This window comes from Cygnus olor, chromosome 1 (assembly GCF_009769625.2).
Source record: "Cygnus olor isolate bCygOlo1 chromosome 1, bCygOlo1.pri.v2, whole genome shotgun sequence".
NCBI lineage: Eukaryota > Metazoa > Chordata > Aves > Anseriformes > Anatidae > Cygnus > Cygnus olor.
In genome coordinates, this window is record NC_049169.1 from 76870516 (window position 1) to 76893169 (window position 22654).

At 37.6% G+C, this 22654-nt stretch overlaps 1 protein-coding gene across 10 annotated transcripts in view; it reads right to left on the minus strand.

Annotated features, from left to right (window-relative positions):
- ABCC9 (ATP binding cassette subfamily C member 9) overlaps positions 1 to 22654 on the minus strand; it is a 78800-nt gene that overhangs the window by 20651 nt on the left and 35495 nt on the right. For 8 of the 10 annotated variants that reach the window (XR_005816307.1, XR_005816306.1, XR_005816308.1 and 5 more), the window contains 14 exons: positions 22459 to 22531; positions 20711 to 20816; positions 16503 to 16541; positions 14823 to 14924; positions 13333 to 13417; positions 11515 to 11595; positions 10362 to 10499; positions 9750 to 9875; positions 9105 to 9201; positions 7226 to 7473; positions 6112 to 6260; positions 5236 to 5305; positions 4238 to 4395; positions 1277 to 1369 (listed from right to left, as the gene is read on the minus strand). Coding sequence is in view for 7 of the 10 variants with exons in the window: in XM_040545205.1 (XP_040401139.1) it covers positions 1277 to 1369; positions 4238 to 4395; positions 5236 to 5305; positions 6112 to 6260; positions 7226 to 7473; positions 9105 to 9201; positions 9750 to 9875; positions 10362 to 10499; positions 11515 to 11595; positions 13333 to 13417; positions 14823 to 14924; positions 16503 to 16541; positions 20711 to 20816; positions 22459 to 22531 (1565 nt within the window). In the remaining 3 variants the exon portion in view is untranslated. The remainder of the gene's footprint in view (positions 1 to 1276; positions 1370 to 4237; positions 4396 to 5235; positions 5306 to 6111; positions 6261 to 7225; positions 7474 to 9104; positions 9202 to 9749; positions 9876 to 10361; positions 10500 to 11514; positions 11596 to 13332; positions 13418 to 14822; positions 14925 to 16502; positions 16542 to 20710; positions 20817 to 22458; positions 22532 to 22654) is intronic. The other 2 variants (XM_040545203.1, XM_040545204.1) reach the window with 2 other exon arrangements.

Here is a 22654-nt window from a genome sequence, read left to right on the forward strand (position 1 = left end):
GAAATGCTAAGCTCCTCTTCTTTCTCAGGAGATAATGTGATGAAAGGCCACGCTGAATGTCTCAAGAAGCACTCAGCATACATCAGTATCAGGACTTAATTATGAGTTACTGGTTTAATACTTCATTCAAATTGATACAGCTTGTCAAAGCATTTTGTGTTAACCACTGGCTCATATCTCTTCAACACACTGCATACGTTTTTGCTTGTCTTGCCACAGTCCTTTCTGCAGCTCTCTGAACTAATAGACTAGGTCCTAAAGCTAGCTTGAAGTGATGGAACAGTCTCAGAAAATGTGTAATTCATTGATAAGATGAGAAAAGAGTTCTTCCAGCCACTGGCCATCTAGGGTTTAGACTCTATCCCACTCTGCCCATCTCTCTGCAAAGAGGCAGAGGCACTGTTGTTAAGCTCAGCCTGATCAATGCTGGCTAAAATGGGCCAATGCCAGTAGAGCTGGGAAAAATATCAGAAGTCTCCTGCTGAGCTGAACCAGATCAAATACATATGTAAATAGTAGTACAGTGTGATCTGCTCTGGTTTGAAATTTTACTGTGTGTGGAATGAGTGCAAGTTATACTTGGGGACAACATCAAGCTTGCACTTTGACAGAGTTATGCATGCTAGCTGTAATGCAGTGAAAATATGAGAATTTGGCCTATATTTCATGTAGAAAAGAAAAGAAAAACATGCATGGAAAGGTGAAAATATTCTCACCTGGAATATAATTTTTTTGTTTTGGTTGACAAGGCTACATTGTAGAATATCAAGATCAGGTTCTGTTCTGTCGTAGTTTTCTTGGAAAGTCTCTCTAGTTGCTTATTTACTCTCCCAGTTAGAGAGTACAGCAGTGATGCACCCCTGACTGAGGTATTGGCTAAATAAAGAAATGATTCAGAGGCACTTGGATAACACAGCTTGTAGGCTGTAGCACAGGGATTTTGAAGGAGTGATTCCCATGCCTGCCCTCAAAGGCGAGCTCCGTGCTGTCCAAGTAAGGCACAGTTAAACTAAACATCTTGAAAGTTTAAAAAGCATATCCTAAAACTGTCACCATCTTTAATTCAGAGGAAAACCAATATACATGTTTAGTGTGTTACTGAAAACATGCACAAGAGTTTAAAGGTATGGAAAAGCAACATGAAAACAAAAACCACTTCCCTTTTATGAGATAGCTTAATTAAAGTCCACCAAATCAAGTAATTTGACATGCTCCAAGAAAGCTACATGGGCCTGACCAGAACCCAAGCCTCCCTCTAATCATTGGTTTTACAGACCTGAATGCTCTGATGGTGGTAAGGCCTTCAGCTGTTTCAGAGAAGTGACAGAGTAAAGGTAGCTGGGTGCTGTCGTCAAGTTCCTGGAGGTCCCTGGAGCAGAGAAAACAAAGAGCAGGAAGCTATTACATCTTTTCCTGTAGAAATGTTACTGCCTAATGGACAACAATCAGTATTTAATGTATTGAACATATTCTTTTCAGGATCATGCAAAATACAATTTCTATAGTGTAGAAAGAAACTGGCACAGAAATCTCACATTTCACTTTTGTCATAGAAGACTACAATCACATCCCAGCCACCTCCACCCTGCCAGTTTTTGGTTACAGTCAAGCTTCTCTTGGTCCCACAGTGAAGACATCATCACCTCTCTCCTGGCTAAAACCCTGCTGTCAATTTTAGCCATCACTAATCACCTTTTACTCTTAAATATTCTAATTTATTAATATAATTAATACGATCAGCTCAGAGCAGTTAATTTGAAACTTCAATGTATGTTATTTGTGGCTCTTACATCAGTTATAAAGTAAAGCTTGTGTATCTGTAAATTTGTCTATTTTAGTGCAAGTGTTTCAGCTGGCCTGACAAAGATGATGCCTTTGCATAAAAACCTTTCCTCATTTTCAGTGTCTGTAAGTAAAACAGCATGCTGAACTCAAAATATGGCAGAGTATAGCAGACCACCTGTGTGTAGTGTTAATATTTGCCCACTGGTTGAAATAGAGATATCACTGATAGAGCAATAATATGAATGAGAAATTTTCTTATTTTCAAAAACTGTATGGAGCAATGATATTTAAGTCTAAAAGTTCCAGTCTCCTGAAACAGGAATGTTTTCCAAGGCACAGAGACAAATACATCTTTCTGTCATACTCTGCCATTGGCATACCAGCCAGCTGTACAAGTATAAACAGAACAGAGGCCAGAGCATTAGATATTTAAACTCCTTATTAAAATACTACTCTGTTTGCACACTGCATTAGATAGGCCAGCAGAAATAGCTGCTCCATGATGCTGAATGTTACAGTATACAGAACTGAATTTGCTGCTTATGTTTTGATGATAAATATGCTCTATTTCAAATTTATGATGGAAAATACACAGAAGTTTTTGAGAGATGTAATGGAAAATGCAATAAAGAGTCAAAGTGCTGCACGAAATACTGTAAATATTTGCATTTCTAAAAATTATTGAAGCTTATATGGCTGGAAAGTACAGCATGCAAATACGTTATAAATACTGGCTCAAGCTATTCCTTCATCATACATTTCCCAAGAATATTTTTTCTACAAATAACTATTATATGTACTCATTTCTATCATGAAGTGGAAGAACACAACTCAATCCTGTGTGCCTCACAAGTGATTTAAAATAATTTAAATAAGTTAAAAAAAATAAAGCACTTGCTGATGCATATTTTCCCAGAAAACTGTAAGGAAATAAAAATGAATGAGGTAGTTATGGACTTGCAGAATATCAGTGACTGCAAAACCAATGGGTACATGTGTGTGTGTGCTGACCTACAGGGGTGACCAACCTCTTGCTGGCTTGTGTGGTATGGCTATCAGTTCAGCACGTGGGAAAAACAGGTTTGGAGATGGATGGAGACTTTTCTCTCACATATAAAATCACAGAGAGAAACCACAGTATTTCCCTGGGGTCTAATACATCAGGTTTTGTTTATTCTTGTGTATTTTAAGAAGTTTAAATGATGTGCACTGCTGTGTGTAGCAGAACAGGGTGACACAGAAGATCATAATGAATTTATGAATGAAAACCAGGTCCCTTGGTTCCCTAGCCACCTTGAGACCTGCTGGACTGTCATGCACAGATTCAGTTTGGAAACACAGTGTGGAAATAACAAGGTTTTTGCAAAATCTTAGAAAATGTAAGCAATTATTTTAGAATAAAACAGGTTTTGTTTTGCCAATTCTGACTTTATGAAGTTTTCTTATGAAAAAAATTCACTGGAAATTCTGAGGATAGCTGAAGAAAAGTCGGCTACAGCGAAGATAAATTACTGACACTTTGCTCTGTGCCCCACCTGCTGCATTGATTTAAGGGGAATAACTGGCATAATTCCTTCTCAGGCTACCTAAATAAGAGAATTATCCATGAAATTAACTGTACTGGAGCACTCGATTGAAAAGCACCATTCCTCTTAGATGGATGCTAAAAAACAGAAGTTAATGCTTTGCAATGTGCCTACTACAGAGACAGGACCTGAAGTGAACTGTTGCTGACTCGAAGGTTATTTTGGCCTCTATGCGTGTTCCGCCAGCAGGTACCTTGATGGGCATTTTTAAGTATCAGGAAGTGGAATAAAACGAGTCAGACATCTGTCTGATTACAAAAAGAAAAGAAAAAAGAAGCATGACTGAGTAAACGTAAGAAAAAACTTAGAATGACTTGCTTAGATGTGCTACTAAATTATATAATTAGTACTAAAAACATAACTCTGAGAAATCATGGCAGTTTTCTACTGAAAAAAATGCTCTCTTTAAAACTAGCCAAACCATTCTGAGTATAAGATGATGCTATACAGTGGAAATAGCTTTCTGTGGATTTTTTCACAATATGAAGAAAAAGTCATGACTGGCATTAATCCAGGAAGTTATTTTCAATTCTCTACTAACCCTCAAAAGATCAAAGAGGAGCTTTGACCAGATGTGAGCTGGCTCAGGTGACTTACCAAAACTCACGCTAATCAGTCTTGACAGCCAATAGTGTACAAGACTTCAGCAACTAATGTTACTTCCCAAAATACCTTATTTGTAGTCAGATCAGCTGGAAACATCCTCTAATGTATGGCTCAAACTCATACCTCAGGGTTGTATACAGGATGGCATGGTCACTACGGCAATTTTCCCCTTATACTAGTTCAATAATCTCACATTTCAATACAGCCCTTATATACCAACTTTTAAAAAGAAATTTTCAGGGCAGATTTTGAATGCATACTTGGAAGCAACTCTGAAGTATTTCTGGATGAAGTAAAATGCTATGCCAAGGGGCACGAGGGCGACAAGGAACCACGGAGTGGCGTACGAGATCATCCCGATGGCTGACAGGCAGAGTAAGGTGGACCGGGTAAGAGACTCCAGGGTAGGGGGAATGTGCTAAAGCAAACAGAAAAACATATATAAGACAAAATTAACTGATAGCACCACTACATGCCTTTTCCTGTAGAGGACCCTAGGGTAAGTGGAATGATACTACTGTACACTCATTGATACCCCCCTACACTGGGAGCCTGCATGTTTCTGTGGTTCCACTGCCCTAATGTGCAGAGGTTAAAAAAACAACCTAGTAGTTCTTATTCTAGAGGTCAGTGTTCCAAAGATCATGACAAAGTAGGGGCCATTTCCACCTCACTTATGTAAGAGGGAAGAAAGAGAATATTGTTCTTGATATACTAAATATTTAGAGAAACAGCACTCTCTTTCTCAGAACCTCTTAATTTTCCTTCCATGTTCCCATCATCGTTATATTCAGGATTATTGCTCATCCAAACCTTTTGATTCACAGACATAGTAAAAGTATCCCTTCCTCTCCATGAATGATCTAAATTCATATGTGCTACAGCCAGGATGGAGCACCTATTTACCTCATATGTACTCCCATATAGTAAAAATTGTTATATTCTAAATTCTGTTTTCCTGATTTGAATCCAAAATCTTGTGTTTTGCTAATCCAGATTTTCTAACAGAAGTTACTAATCTGTATATGAAGAAATTAAGAGCTGCCGTCTCATATCACATTTAATCTGATAGTTTCATGCCCTCGTTACTACAAATGTATGACTAATTTATATTTTGAATTTGTCTGTTATCCTTTCCAGAGCCTCTTTTTGCTATGCCCTTCTCCAGTGAATACTTTAATGCATCATCTTATTCAGCAGCTAAGTGAAAATTTACAAAGCCAAGATATAATAAATCAGAATATATTGATATGTATACCTGATCAATGATATTGGTATCAGCAGAGAAGCGATTTAGAATTAGCCCCAGTGGAGTCATATCAAAGAACCTGTTGAAAAAATTAAAAGCAAAAAGTTATTTGAAATGGAATTCCAGTTTTGGATAAAAATCCCAGTCAGATAGAACACAAGGCTGTGTCCAGCTATTTTCTAAAACTAAGCAATGAACATAAATATCACACCAGCCCATCATGTCTGCATTCTGACTATCCAAATGCTTCTCTTGGCGTTTTTCCCACCTAGCTGCTAAATCACCTCTTGCAAAAGCCCCCAAATCATTTTACCTTTTGCTCTTTCATCTACACTCCCTCCAGGCTTACATTCCATTCTAAGGATCAAATCCTCTCCCTGGTTGCTATTTGACCTCCTGCACAGGTCCAGGCACCACGACTTTGTTGTTTTGTGAAAGAACTGTGATAACTGTATTCATTATGCAGGAATGAATATGACCCTTCTGGCCAGCCCATTGCCTACAGGAGACCACTCTTGGCATGTACAGAATCTATCCCCACAGGCATTAGAAGAAGCCTAGTGTCCAAATCATTTGACCCCAGGGCTGGCTCTGGGTACTGTGGAGCCAGGACTACACTCAAAGCCTTCCTGATATCCAAGCCCTGAAGCTTCCATGCAGCTAGTTGACACACCTACCTTTCAGCCAGATAAAAAAGGGGTCAAAATTTGACATGTGCTGACATGGAATTTTTTCCCCCATTGCTTCACTGCTTATTTTCACTTTTTGAAGTCTTGAAGGAAACAGGGCCATTACAAGAGTTTTTCACAGGAGTACCCTTCCAGCTACAAAGAGGGCAGATTTTGACTGTGTAGTTCTCCAGAAGGAACATTATTTTTCCTGTACCTGATTGGTCCAAGGATGATCTTATTGAGGAGATTATGATGTAGGTTCTTGGCTGCTGTAAGACCCATCCACTCCACAGTGAGAGATGTGATGAGGCACAGGACGATTCCTGCTCCAGAGAGGATGCTGAAGACAGCTACATGATAAGTCTAATAAAACGACAAACGTATCAGTCCTGGAAGTAGCCACACATTTATTTTGTCTACTGTGAAGTTCCCAAGGTACTAGTACCAGGTAGAAACAGCTGGTATGTCACATTGCAGATACTACATAATTATATTACATTTTAGATTTTTTTTTTTTTTTTGGAAAATAAAAGAGTTGTCATGGAACTGAAATTCATGAAGTTAATATAATTAGAAAATCTGACTGCTCCAAGATTACTCAAGCTACTGATAAGTATCCTTCAAGATGTTGAAGTGATAGAACTATGAAGATAGACTAGCTTGGTAAACATGAATGTATGCAAATTGTTAGCCAGGGAATTCAGACAAACAGACTAGAATCTCTCAATAATTAAGGCACTATAGAGATGTTGGAAACTTCCACATTATTAAGTTCAAGCACCACTAAAATTCTTAGAGCAAATCCTACACTAACCTGCCAGGTCTATAACACACTTAAGCCTTCTGAAAGTTTGCTAAGTGAATTATGATATTTGTATATTAGTTACATTTACAACAATAAACAGATCCTATTTAAGCAGTACATTTGAAGATTTGAAGACTTTTTTTTGTTTGTTTTTCTTTTTTTTTCTTTTCTTTCCTGACAGGACATAACTGGAGAGCCAGTACTTAGGGAAATGGGGTCATTGACTTAGGTGTTAAAAAATCCAGCTGGAAAAGTTTGGTATGAGATTCCTCATTTTTCAACCATTTTTCTACTCTTAACATGCTTCTGCTTCAGTTTTACATGTTTGAAAAGACAACGTTTGAATTGCCTTATATTTTTAGCATAAATTTTTCATCCATCCTACCTAATGATTGATTTTACTATGTCTATCTGTCTTTCCAGTCTAGCTGGCTTTGAAATGAACAGCAAACATTTTCTCTCTCTTTTTTTTTATTAATTATTTATTTTTTTATTTTCTGTCAGGTTCCAAGGTATGGCCCACCTTCTTTGTGCTCTTAGCATCAGCAGCATTCCTGAGTTCATTTTCATTGTCCATGGATGTCCATGTAGCAAGCCAATAATCTATGGCTACTATAACTGAGTGTTTCAACAACTTTGAGAAAATCATCAGAAAGAGCAAGAAAAATCCTCCAGAAGTTAGATATCTCCAGCAGGTTCTCCATGGCATCTTTGTCCTGAGCCTCAAGACAGTTGACATATTATCATCTTCATCTTCTTCCTCTTCTTCCTCTGTGATTCAGACATTTAATCAAGTTAGCTTGGATGCAGTCCTAAGAATTATACCTGGCTTTACTGTATGTGGTTGACTTTTGTTTTGAACCTTACGTTTTAATGGCAAAATACAACTCATCATTTGAAAACAGAAAACACTTCAGACATATTTTCATAAGACTTCCCCTGTGTTCTTTGAGCAACTCTGTAGTCTGTCAGTGTCAAGTCTTCAGTACTGACAGTATTTATAGTAGAGACTAGGCCTTTTCCCAATGTGTTCAGCTGTTTTTCTTGTACTGTCAGCAGAGCATTTTGGGTTATGTGCAAGATTACAAAACGCTCTCCCAAGCTTTCCATTCAGAGGCTCTGTCATCTGTTGTACAAGTGAATTTTACTCTCACTTTATTTAGAGGTACTAAAGTTTTGTCTATTTAAAAGAACGTAGATGTTGGATTAGTGTTTCTTCTAGGCCTACCATTGACTATATGATAATTTGCACATCATACTGAAATACAATTGGTGGCAGACTTTTGCTATGGCAAATATATATTTCATATATGCATAAATATTACATTAAAATATTTTTCCACCAAGTAAAAAGAATATACGTCTGATAGCTTTGCAGGCTACACTTGGGGAAAAAAAAACGATGACCTGCTCTTACTTGACAGCTCTAAACTGACAGTGTATGCAACCTATTTCTGATTTTGAACATTAAAATTGAATTAGTAAGAAGCATTTTCTTTAAAGTTAATATTATACATTTTTGAAAATTATATACTTTTTTTGGACACAGAGACGTGTACATTCCCAGGTAACATAGGAAGTGTGGATGACCTGGAATGTATTCTCAGGTTATATTTCAGCCCTGAAGATATTGATATATATTTTATAATCCTAACGATGACTGCTTTTTTGTAAGCATTCTGTGGACTATATGGACACATCTTTTTTTTGTATTTTCTATCTTACCCCACAAAGAAATAATGGCTTCCAATTTCTGGGATTAGGTTGTTGGCAAGGCTTTCCTGCACAGACCAAAAGGAGGAGCTTGGGAGTGACCCCAATTTAAACTCCTCCAAGAAATTAACTGATAAAATGTAGTGATGACTACACATAGTAAGAGCTGTTCTGCCCACATTCACCAAATAAATATGAAGACCGTGTAGTATTTCCATCTCAAGGACTTTGGTGTCTAGCTCTGCCTATTGTACAGTGATTGGGAATCTCTTCAAAATGCAGTAATCCAGGCCCAACAGATCTATGTCCTAAATAGCAATCCACCATGAGTGTTGCCAGATGAAACACAAGGCGTTAATAAAGAGCCTGCAAATAGCTACTCTGTATTCTACAATCATTACAGCAAACAGCACCACCAGAATCTCTGTGGTTAGTGCTCCCTGTAAGAGGAAGCCTGCACTTCACCTTTTCTCTTCCCTGGCATCACTAAATTGCTTCTCAGGACTGACTAATCCCTTTAGGCCTGGTCTGTCATCCCAGGGATGTTCCTGATGGGTCTTGTTGCCAGCTGCCAGTATCCAGCCTCCCCTCAACATCTTCATACTTCACTGCTAACTGTCAGCTTTGGATATTCAAGTGAAAAGGCAATGATAGCAATAGAATAAAAAAAATGAAATGATAAAACATACCTTCATCTTCATCTTCCAGTTGTGATTTGGATTCTCTGGGGTACATGGCTCTTCTAAGAGTTTTTCTCTCCAGAGTAGTCTGGTCAGCTTCCATATCCTGTGATAAGAAATCATTCATTAATTTAAGAGCTCAGTTGTCTGCTACTGTGTTGGCACCAACATTAACCTCAAAGAGACTTTATTTGGATCAGTGAGGCCACAGAATGCAAAAGCACAGTATTTAGGATTTTTCTTTCAGAAAATCCTGCTTTGTCCACTTTCTTCCGCTTTTTTTCCTTGTATTCCTTCCTTCCCTCTCTTCTAAAATGATAAAAACTTTGAAAATAGCTCTTAAAGAATCCTAAATCCTTATGGCAATAACAGAACATAAGGCTAAGAGAGATTTAGAAAGTCCCTTTGTAGACCCCTTGCCCCAGGAATGGATCAATTGTGCACATCATTCCAAAAGGATGTTTGCCTGATGTGTCCTTAAAAACCATCTAGAATGGACTGCTCAGACAATTTCTTCTAGACGTTAAATCTCCAACTGTTCATGTGTTATTCCTTAGTGTCTAGTTTAAAACACGTTTCATGACACGTTTTGATTTTTTAGAAATTAACTGAAAAATATTTCCTTGACATCCTTGCCCACATGCTCCTATTTACCTTTTCCAATTCTTGATCTTGGCGATTCATCAAAGTTTTCCAGTGTTCATACAGCTCAACATCCTTGTTTTGTATATCCTTTAGTGTCCCTTCCCTAAGCACCATTCCATCCTTCATTGCTATGATCTACGGGAGAAAGCATCCAATAGGTCTACTCAGCAATATATGTAGTATAATCACTGACCTGGATCCTACAAGACGTCCTAGAATTGGTGAGATTACATTCATATAAATTTCTGTGTTCACTGTATTCAATATTTAAGAAATAATTTCTTAATTTTGTTAGCACAGCTCATAAACTGAAACTTCTGTAAGCCAAACTCATCTGTACTTGTAAAAAACATGGACAAGCCATAAGTTATAGTCATAATTGTAATTAAGTCACAATTCTTTAGTGGCTTTCCATCAAAAATCCTACACAAATAATATAAAAATAAAATGTTTTCTTCTATTATAAAATCCATGTTATGTAATGTTGTAGCTAGCCACATGATATATAGAATTAATCACTCTATTACAGAAAGCAATAGTGAATTTGTCAAGCATTACAGTGTTAACTTCAAACGTATGTTCATCATTAGCAAATCTGCAGCATAGTAGCTCTTCTCTTACCCAGTCAGCATGTGGTAGATATTGTAACTTATGTGTCACCAGAACAAGAGTCCTCTTGTCTTCTTGGAGAAACTTCAAAATCCCTTCCTGCATTAAATGATCACTTAAGTGAATGTCCAGAGCAGAGAATGGGTCATCCTGCAATCAAATAAAATAAATAAAATAAATAAATAAGTAAAAAGAACAGGTTTAAAAAAGTATATATTTTTAATTCAGAGTTTTTTTTTTTTTTTAAATAGAAAGCATCTCCCATTACCAATCATCTCTCTCTAATGACTAAGACCCAGTCAGAGGGCTGCACTATGAAGTAGTGACCTAGAATCCATTATTCTTCAATTCATAGCAATAGACTCATATAATTTTTTGTGTCTAGATGTGTGCAGTGCTGGTGCCACCTGACAGTATGAAGTAAACATGATCAGGAACACTAAATCGGAAATTTCACATTCAAAACTGAAAATGTTGGAATCCAGAGCCAAACTTGGGTCTAACTTTGATGTGAAACCGGTACAGCTAAGATAAAGCAGAGTCAGGAACTACACTAATTTCACCCAAACTAAATTGCAGGTGTGCTTGGTCTTCTCTTGGAGTAAGTACAGCTAGCAATAAGATAACACTCAGCTGTACAAACACTTCTTCTCTAAGAACAGAGCTAAGTCCCCAGTTAATTTTGAAGGGTCTCAGACAGCCCCTTCATGAACAGTAGAGTCCTGAAATTCCTGACATACCCTGAAACTAGTAACAGAGAAGAAAAAGTCTGTCTGAATCCACAGCGTTCTACAGGAGACTGTTGAATGCTCAGTCTGTTCACTGCTCAGAACTAATTGCATTATGGTGCTTCTCCTTACCCTGAAGTCTTGCTGATTTCAGCAGGATTATGTTGATACAAGGTACCACTGTGAGTGAGTAAAAGGCAAGCTGTTCGCCTCCTTCAGCATTAACCTCTGTAGATCCCACCTCCTTAAGTCTCCCAGTATGTTTTGATACTGCCTCTGGTGGCTTTTTATTTCCTAACTCCATAACTTGGATTTGTAGTTGAATACAAGTCCCTATAGTTCTCTAAAGATAATATAAAGTTTTCTGAAGATATATACAAGGAATGACAGTTTTATTACTAACTTTATGTGCTCCATATGAAAAAGAAAAATCTTACCAAGAAGACAATGTTGGTGTTCTGATAGAGTGCTCGAGCTACACAGATTCTCTGTCGTTGGCCACCACTTAAATTAATCCCCTAATGAATATAATGGATCAGAAATATGCATCTTTGAATAAACATTATGATAGGTCTTGGGAAATATGATTTTTACAGTTATACAAGGTTCCAATAAAAATCAATTGCTTAGTTAAAATGCTAATCCTGTTGATAAACAAGCATAATCCTTACATAATAGGCAAAGAAAAAATATTATTCAGCAACAAATCATGGATAAGTATAAATTATGAAGAGCTCCTCTAAGCACAGTAGGCTTCTTAGGTTGAAAAACGCAACCAATACTAGCATAAAATTCTGCAAGCAAAATATTGGCGATCAAAAAATCCCTTTTGAGGTATAGTTGAAGAAGGATTTTTTTTTCAAAAATAATTTTTAACATGTCAATACAACAAAAAGCAAGGTGCAGCTGTTTAAAAGGAGCACATTACTTTTTTTTTTATTTATTTTCTTCCTTTTTCTTTCCTTTTCAACCATTAAAGTGTTATTCTTGCTCCACGCACGTCCATCCTACAGTTAAGGATGGAGGGCCACTCATGAACATCCCTGAGGTCTTAATAAACCAGATAGCTTCTGATCTGTGCTGTAGCTGTACAGGCCTCAGTCCTGTCTATCTGCCCAAGTATTTATCCAAGGATGTTTAATTAAGCTTTATATGGCTATGTATTCATTATTGGGATACCAGAATTAGCTTTTTTAAACTAACTCATTCACACACATTCAGACTGCAATGGAGATGTGCTTGACAAGAGCTTGGGAATAAAGCTCTCCTGGCTTAAGATCAGCGCCAAGTAACCCAATTTTCCTGTAGGACAAAATATACAGTATAAACTTCTGTATGCTCACTTACAGCAACATCACTCTGCTATATAAACATACTGTAAAAGGGCCATTTCCCCCCGCACTTTAAACCCTATTTATCCTTTTACTAACTGCTACAGTTGGAATTTTATCCCATAACGAACAACAAACTCACTGAAATAATTCCAGTATGAATCTTTCCCAATTTTCTTAGGAAATTTGCACAAAATTAATCCCTTGAGGATCTCTGTTTTTCATTGTGTATCATAACATCCAGTGTAGTAATTCTATGGCATACAAAGAAACAACATATGCATAGGGGCAAATTCTGATCTCTGAAACAAAATTATCCTTATCGCTCTCTACAGGTACCTTAAAGGAGGCTGTAGCGAGGTGGGGGTTGGTCTATTCTCCCATGTGCCTGGTGACAGGACAAGGAGGAATGGGCTAAAGTTGTGCCAGGGGAGGTTTAGGTTGGATATTAGAAAGAACTTCTTTACTGAAAGGGTTGTTAGGCATTGGAATAGGCTGCCCAGGGAAGTGGTTGAGTCACCATCCCTGGAGGTCTTTAAGAGACGTTTAGATGTTGAGCTTAGTGATATGGTTTAGTGGAGGACTTGTTAGTATTAGGTAAGAGGTTGGACTGGGTGATCTTGGAGGTCTCTTCCAACCTAGACGATTCTGTGATTCTGTGAAAATACATTATTTAGATTTGTATCTGTCTTGTGCTCTCCAGATTAGAGATCACATAACAATATTGTTTACTGTCATAACACATATTCATTGTCATGACTGCCTAGAACGCTGCAGCAGCTAATGCAAAATAACTTCAGTAAACCCTGGTGAATTACAATTATTTACCAGGCTGGCAACCCAAAGCAGATTAGATGAGTGACATCAGAAAGACTCTTCTTAATACATAGACTAAGCAAACATGAAAGCCTTGAGGTTATTTACCCTTTCTCCAATTTCTGTCTGATCACCAAATGGTAGTAAGTCAATGTCAGGCTGCAGAGAGCATGCATCCGTAACAGCTTTGTACCTGTAAAACCAATATGGTCATTGCAATTATTTAACCAGCCACATGCTTTATTAATGAAAAAAAAAAAAAAAAAGCTCAAATTCACAGCTAAGTTATTATGGCCCTGTGATGCTTTGCAAATGATAATTGCAAAAATAAGTAAGGCAAACATTGTAAAAAATCACATATTTATCAGAGATTTTCATTGGCAAGACTCTTTTTTGAAGATTCTGTTACTTAAATTGCTGAGTACATTCTACCCTGTCACTGAGCAGTTTTGCTGGACTCTGGAGTATTTGAAGGCATTTTTCAATGAGTTATTCTTCTTCCCCTTTTAGGTGCCTCTTCATTAACTTCAGTGTGATATTTCAGGGCAAAGGATCCTTACAGTGCTTCTGATCCTGAGTCAGGAAACCTCTTGCAAAAACTTGAAATGTGTTGTGAGATTTCTAGGTCTGTGGGGTATCTCTGATGATCTGCTAATAAGCAGCTGGGACCAGAAAATTCGAGTGGTGTTAATTCAGTTTTGCCCCTTTGATATGAATGAATTTAGGCTGATGCACTAGCTGAAGAACCTGGTCCCTGGAAATGTAGGTGCTTATCTGAATTTTGAGATATTTGTTAACTTTTGTTAAGTGGGAATAGAATCATACATCTTATCAAAGTACACACTGAGAGGAATGGGTTGTATTTTTTATAATTTAAAATAAAGTGAGTATGACCTTTGAAACAACAGCAATTTATTTTACTTAAGTCATTTTTTCCACTGTATTTGTTAGCTGGCCTTTTTGGAAAGACGTAAGAAGCAAGTGCTGGACAGGCAGAACAGAAACTATGCACTTCAGCTTTCACACTCCCTTCTCCTGTATTTCTATAGGAAGAATTAAGCTTATTTCCTTGAGGCGCCCCATCTGCATATGTGCATTGTTTTTGTAAAGTGGCTGCTCCAGAAACTTGATCACAGCATGATTAGGACATAAACCCAGTGGAAACTTGCCTACTATCTTTGTTTCCATAGTCCTTTGGCAACCTCAAGCTCCACTAAACAGAACAAAAATACGGCACTAGCATCCATAGATGGGATTCATCTCACCTGACTTTAGCTGCTTGAAAAATACACATATGGCTTCCATTGTATTCCATGGAGAACTGCTGCCGCTGTGTGATTCCTCACATAAATTTTAGACATGCACTCAGGGTGGAAAGAGAGCCTCAAAAGGCTAATTTAAAGCAAAAACTTTCTTTTAAAATGGTTAAAGTCAGGTTAGCTAAATCCACACCAGGGTTCATGTGCATTGATATTTTTCAGAATCTGCAAGCTTCTGCCAGAAGGAGAAGACAAAACCCCTTTAGGGAAGCAGTCAGATTTTTTTTTATTATTATTATTATTTTTATTTTTATTTTTTGCAAGTGTTTTGATATTTACCTTTGTTTATTAAATGGGCTCCCAAATATAATGTTCTCCTCCACTGTTGCGTTCAACAGCCATGGCTTCTGAGCTGCGTAAGCCACTGAATATCTGTTTCTACTGCAGATGAATAAAGAGCATTAGTAAAAAGCAACGCATCCGCATTATGAACTGTCTGAGAATCAGGGGAAACAATGTTCATTCATAGAAAACACAGAGAAACACATAGACAGAGCAATTGTTACTAAAGTGAAGGGAAGAACTTCAAATGAGATGCTTCTGTTAGAACAGCACGCACTCTCTCCCCTGGTGGCACAATCTATATTCTAGGTTGTACTCTATTCTACTATAAAAGGACTGGTACCTACCTCAATTTAGTAACTGTAATTTCAATCCAAAAGTAGATTATAAATATTCAGAATGATGAAATTATCACAAAAATGAGTTTTTTTTAAATTATTTTTTTTCTCCAACATTGAAACAGGTAGTAAAAAGGCACTGTTCAAATGTCATCACTATACTTGTCTCACTGCTTTCTGAAGCCTTAAATTATTTTACCAGCCTGTGCACATGAAATATCTTTTTCTCAGGCAAAGTTTTTTCTCCTTTAAGTCTACTAGATGTTCAGTGAACAGACATGATATGGGAGAAGAGGGCAATTCAATACAGATTTGGAAGGAATCATTACAGTATCCCAAGTACTTATTAGGCTTAATTTTAAATGTGTCTAAACACCTCATTAAATATGTACAATAAGGGTAAGAATATTCTTTACTTCTGGATGTTTTGTCTGTGTATTGTGGCAAAAATGTTCATATAATGCCAGGCCTTTTTCTGAGACGCCTGAGAGGTGTGGGAAGCACTGTTAATGGCTTGTAAATCTGAACACTTATCTTCCCTTTCCATTTCTTTGATGGCATTGCTTCAAACCAAGCATTCAAATTAGCTTTGAATGTAAGTATCTAGTATTTTTGAGAGAGAGGGTGATAGGGTATGAGTAATAGCTGGTTAGAAGCAGTCAGTAGCACTCCCAAAATTTTAGCAGTTTTAGCAGTTCGATATCTACTAGTATGAAATATGTCCTCAGGACTGTCAGGTATCAAATAACGGTGTGGCTCCCAACCACAGCTATCGGTGCCACTCCTTGTTTGTCATTTATGGTGTGCCTTTTTAGTTTAGCTTGCCCATCTTTTAAACCTGCAGGCTCCTTCATGGAAGCCAGGGCTGGAATCACCGGCTGACATGAGCTGGATCGCTCCGTTTGCATGCCGTGTGCCCTGCTCCATCATGCAGCAAGCAGCTGGGTTACCAACAGCATGAAACCTAGTGCCGATCAGAAAACATGCAAGCTCATGGGAGGGTACATGTGATGACGACTTGTATCTGGAGGTCCTGTCTTGCGAGATACGGAACACACTAAATTCCCAGTGTTGTCAAATGGGAGCTGGGAGCACTCAACCTCTTTTAAGCAAGACGTGGGCCTTTCCAGGATGCTAGTCCTCAGACTGAGGTAGTGGTACAATGGCTGGGAAAGACTGGGATCCACTGGATTTAGAGCAATCTGTCAGTTAATTCTACAGTAAATAATTATTGACATAGTAAGGAAACACAGAGATGGCTGAAGGGTATGAAGACGAAAGTTTGAGGAAATTCTGAAAAAATTAGTGTATTATGATACACTAAAAACAGAAATAATACCTTCTGGATGCTTCAAAAGAAGGTTCAGTCTCATTTACACTGTAAGTTATGGTAAATGACATTTAGTAAGCAGGAAATAGAGAAAATAACATTTTACACAAGTTTTATATACAGGAAAACTGTAGTTAAGTACATACTTTAAGAACTCAATATCAGCTTTTTTTTTTGTCTGGTTAGGGTTTTTTTTTTTTTTTTGCTCTTAAAGGGAAAATAAACATGGACTAATTAAAAGCATATAACTTTTCTAAATACAACTGTTTTGTATCTATTGTGCATAGTGGCTAAACAGGCAATCTATGTTGTTAGAAAATGAATTAAAAATGAAAACTGCATTGTAAAACCTGTTAAAATGAAATTATTAACATTGCCTGTGAACATAAAAAATTGACGATCAATAAGTCAGCTTCTCTATACTGTTCCACCAATGACCTATGGAAGCTGGTAATTACCCTAACATCAGATTTCTTTGGAGCAAAGACAACCTTCGCAGATATGATTTCGCAAGGTTCAGGTGACACACTGTTACTGTTTAATCAGAACAGATTTTGAACCTGTTTGTAGCAGCGAGGCTGCATCAAGCTATGCATGGCACTGTAATGCCTAGACTTTTCTTGTCAGCCTCCACTTCTAAGGATCATATCCATGAAATGCATTTTGTAGAACACACAATGTCAGTAATGACAGTAATGATATTGCGGTGTTCTTTGTCCATGAATTAACTTATTAACGGTGCCAAGGCCATGGAATGCCATACAAAGGAGTTCTAGACCAGCAATGGTACTTGCTGCCAGGAAAACCAATGCATCACTCCAAACTGCAAAACCTTAACAAGTAAGTTTATGCCATGGAACAGGAAACAGATGGAAATGGAAACAGACATTAGAAAGGACTAAGAAAATTATATTAATGTGTTATTTGCCTCACTTAAACAAACAAACAAACAAACAACAACAAAGCAACCACCAACAAAAATCCCCAAAATCCTCCCTTCCCAAGTCTACAAATCCTCCAGATGAAGTATTTTGTTGCTGAAACAGAAATGTCTTTTTGCCTGCTGGGATACCAGTAACTGCAGCTGCACTCGAAAGCAGAGGATCCAAATCTGGCAAAGGACAGAAAAATTCTAATAGCAGAGCCCTCATAGTGCCAGACTCACATATTGAGCATCTTCCCGAAGTGCTAGAACTGAGACATGCTGCTTTCTGTGCTGTGCATCAGCTCTCTAAGAACTTTGATAATTAATGCTTCCTTAAGTGCACAATCAGTGTGTTTTCTTCATGCACCAACTGCTGCAGAACATGTTAGATCAGAGGTGAATAATCCCTGCTGGTAATCTCAGAAGGGTCAGAGAGCCACAAACCGAGGCTCAGTTTGAACAGACACTGCTTCACCAGAGTTGGTCCTTTATCAGCAGAAGCTCACAGTCTTCCCTATGATGGAAAGAATTTACAAGAAATCAAAAGATGGACACTAGAGAGAGATTAGAAAGAGGTCAGAAATTAGGTCAAACCAAACAAAAAGGAAGAAAGCCTAATGCAAGTAACTCTTGTGTTTCCCCTGTTTCTCACTTAGTACACAGCAGCCTGTTTGCACAGAAACCTGTTCGATGGATGTATACCAAGTGAAGGGCCTTCCACTTAGCTACTCTACTCTGCTTGTCTGTCTCAGAAGATGGTTCTGACTCCTTGGCTTGATGTGGATGAGGAAAATATACATCTTTGCATATTCCCCACATTCATCCCAGTATGCGATTAACAGTAACTCAGATCTGAAACAGGCTCAGCTGAATCACTGAATCTAGATAGACTCACTTTTCAGTGTTTAAGACGTCTGTCTAGCTGATTGTTCACTGCGAAAACAAAACCACAGTTCCTTGTAAAGGTTTGCAACGCACCCGACGCATGTCTCATATAACTGGGAAGAACTGAGATCTGGCCCATAAGATTTGTTCTTGCCAAGATCTGTTATGCTCTTGCTTTCCTAAGACACCAAAACGATGACAACCCTGGCAATAGAACATACAGCTCTCAATAGAGCCAACCACAACAGCATCAGGGCATTCAAGCCCCACGATGGGCTTTCACAGTGATGTATTGCAGGATTATCCCATTACAACTATGGCTGAAGTCTGATCCATCATTACTTTACTGTGTTGTTACCCCCTGAATTTGTTGGAGAATTCACCTAACCTGCATATCATCCCTGGATCAGTAGCTACGTTAGTCATGCATATGGAATCACATGGAAGGCGATTCAAGAAAGTAAACAGGACCTTTATTGCTATTTTGTAAAGTATAAGATCCATTCAGTTAAATACCTGAAGTATCCTTCTGTATTTATCTCTCTGTCAGGCACTCTGAAATTATCAGCAAAACATAACCATGTTTGCATCAACTATAGCAAAGAACCAAATTATACCTTGCAATGAAAACAGTCACTCAGTAAGGCCTGAGATGCTTGCAAAAACCTGAGTTACCTGTTTGGTTATGTACAGATTGCTGGTAAAGAGACAATACGGTTCTAATCCCTTAAACACTGTGAAAGTTCAACATTATTTCATAATATATTTCATAATCTGTAGCATCTTTCGAAGATTTCTCTATTTCTCTAATCTTTCTAAGATTTCATATCCTTCTCTAGGACTTGATTTGAGTCTTTCTCAAATGTATCTTTGAAAACATTTGTGAGAATAATTTTTATGTATACTCTTCTGGCTCATCTTTTCTTAAACTACTTCTGAATAGAATCCACCTCATTGCAACCTCAGTATTTTCATTATATATCTTGAAAAAATTAACCATGGCAAGTCACATATTTGTCCATCAAAACTTCATCTTGCATATGATTACACTAAAGTTAGTCTTGCCTTGGCTCCAACTACCTACTACTCCAGTGAGATCATACGTTTAGAATAGCAGACAGTGAAATATGGCTAGGGAACAAAAAAATGCCATGCGTACTAACACAGGAAAAGTAAAAATATCCAGCTTGCAACATTGCTGTAAGAAAAAGATGACAAAGCAGGTTCCTATTCAAGGGATAGGGCAAAAATAATATTGGTATCTGTGACAAAATTCAGCCATTCTCCTCAAAAAGCTACTTAAGAAGATTTTGGCTTGGTAGATTTAAGGAAACAGAACTGAGCTTTAGAACCAGAGAACAAGTCTTGGGGTTACAGCACACCCGTTCCACAGCCTCTGTCCTGCCTACGCTGGAATAAAGGTTAGTGTCCCACTTAGTTTCCATAGGAAGTTTTCATTCATTGGGTCTGAATCCATGTAGATCCAGAGGTCTGACCCCATCTGCAATCCCCTCCCCAATAACAGCTTCTTCAGAGCATTCACTCTCCAGTATTTGGCATCCTCAGTCTGCTTTCTGTAGACATAGGGAGAAGAATATGACTTTCACAGATGAAGCTTGGGCAGATAGCAGGGAAGGGGGAAAACATTTCTCTCATGTTATTATTAAAGCTTTATTTTTTTTTCTTCTGCTAGCAGCAACATCACTGAGTGGCGAAGACAGCCTTTCCCATATGCTGGTACTCCACATGTACCACTTCTCAAGTGAAGAAGCCTTCACTGTCACGCCTTCACTTGTGAACAGCTGCAGCATAATAACGCTGATTTAACAGTCTGGGTAGGAATCAGCATTGTTTTTCCTTTTACATTGGTTAACTATCCCATCCCTTCAATGCTTCTTGAAGAATCTTGTTATTTGCACAACCTGAGTTGCAAATGCTATGCACAGTATTACTAGACGACAAACGCCTCTGATGAAACACAACAGATGTAAATTGAACCTCATTGTTCTTACCACAACAGGGAAATACATGTTATTTGCTGTAAGATTTTCTTCTAATATAATGAGTACTGTAAACCCAGAGCTGATTCACACCACGGAAGGATATTTGATAATAGGAAGAGTATATTCTATTCTTTCTATCCCAGTCATTTCTTAGTGCTAATATATTAGGTATTAATCACCATACTGGCCCATTTCCCTTCCTGAGGCACTCTGCTCTGCCTGCTATGAACCAGAAATGAAAATCGCTCATAAGCTTTCAGTTGATGCTTTTCAAAGAGGATCCGGGTGATGCACATGGGTAATTATTTAACAAGCAGTATGAGACATGAAGTTTACATTTCTCACAAAAAAATCCAGCTACTTCCTTCTTGAATGAAAACAATTAATAGCTATATGATACGTACTTGCTCCAGTGAACTTTTCCCTCCAGTGCCTGCATCTCTCCCAATATAGCAAGGAGAAGTGATGACTTGCCACAGCCAACTTGACCCACAATCATTGTCATCTGACCTATGATAATAACAACAAACACATTAAAAAACAAACAAACAACAAAAAAAAAACTACTCAAGTCCATGAGGCCCAACTAGATCCCATTCTACAGCACTTGAGATAGTTGGTTAAATTTGTTAGTATACACTATGTAATTAGATAGCATTGCATCTGTTCAACTATGGAAATACACTTTAATGGATAGTACAAGTACACAACAAGTCCCATAAGCACAAGAATATTGCTTTGACATACATTATCATACATTGTATGAGAATGTATTATTTTGTGAAAATTATTTAGGGTCAAATGATAATTTGGCTGGGCAGTAATTATTCAGTCCATGATTCCATGAAAATTTGGGCCAATCACAGAAGTGTTTGCATCTGAAAGAAGATCCATTTTACTCTCTTCTCCTTTGCTGTACTCTTCCTCCTGCCTCCTCCTCCCCCCACTTTTCCATCTGCAGTCCCACCCTATGGTGGTAATGGTGTTAGATCTTGCCACAAACTTATTGAAATCACAAAGTGTGTTATTTGTTGCTTTTGCCAGGTGAGCTTCTTGCCAGATAATGTGTTAATGGACTCATTCCTTCCAAAGTATGTAAGCTCTTAGAATGGCTGACCAAACTTGTGAACCTGTGGCCTTGGATTGCAAACTCCTTGGAGCAAAGACCTGCTCCTGGTGTTACATGTGGGGCTGGACCAGCACAAAGGAATGTTCATTCATGTACAGGACACCTAATGCTACTGTGAAAAAGATTATATAAAATAAATTACTCTAGGATTACTAACCAGCTATGTGACATCCAATATGTGTCAGCTTAAAGGAACAAACTATTTTGAAAGTAAACAGTAGGATATAATATATATATATTCATATATATGCATATATATAAAATCTTATTTAATAACATGAAATACCACCAGACCAGCATTAGGAATTTTATAGCATTCACCATTATCAAAGTAAAAAATAGCTTTTGCACTTGCTACATAGGTTTTCCAAAACAAATCAATGTTCTGTAAACCTGTGCATGTCCTAGACAAAAGATGCTGTGGATACAAGAAATGTAGAGGAGGCAGACCAGACGACTACTTGAAAAAGAAATTCATTCAGGATTCCTCAAAAGACAAACTGCATGAAGGTCAAGGAATGCACTGAGATGAAAACAGCTGTGTACTGGGAGACTGTAACATTGAAGAATGAGAGGAGAAGTACAACATATGACTGCTGCACCCCTGTGCACCGACTGGTGGCCACTGCTTAAACAAAATCCTGGACTAGATGGACCTGTGGTTTGAAGAAGTCTGGAGTTCTCATTTTTTTTTTCCTATTAAAAATAAAAAAATGTATTCTTCTGCAACCATCCTTTTTACATTTATTCTTAGTGTTGATGTTGTTCCTGTGACTATAAAAGCAATATAAACAATACAGGTATATAAAAACTACATTTTTTTTTCTGTGTATATATAGTACTTTATATTGATGACAAAGTTCCATGCCCAATATAATTCATAACTTTGTGTATATTTTTAATCTTAATTTTTTCTTTTAAAAAACTAAACGTGTATTTTTGAGCCTTTCACAACATCAAGAAATGGAATTATTAGCAATCTAATATTACGTATTTCATTTTTAAGATGTGCATTTATCATACCTGTTGGGATTCTGATGTTTATATTGGACAACGTAGCTAAACCGCTTCCCCATGAAAAGTATCCATTGGTCACCTACAAAACAATTATCATGTCAGATACAGAAACATGAGGAGCAAAATCTAGAATGTCTAGTTTGTATTTAAAATATGTTACTAAAAAAACCTATGAGGAATGATGAGGTATTCTCACACAGAC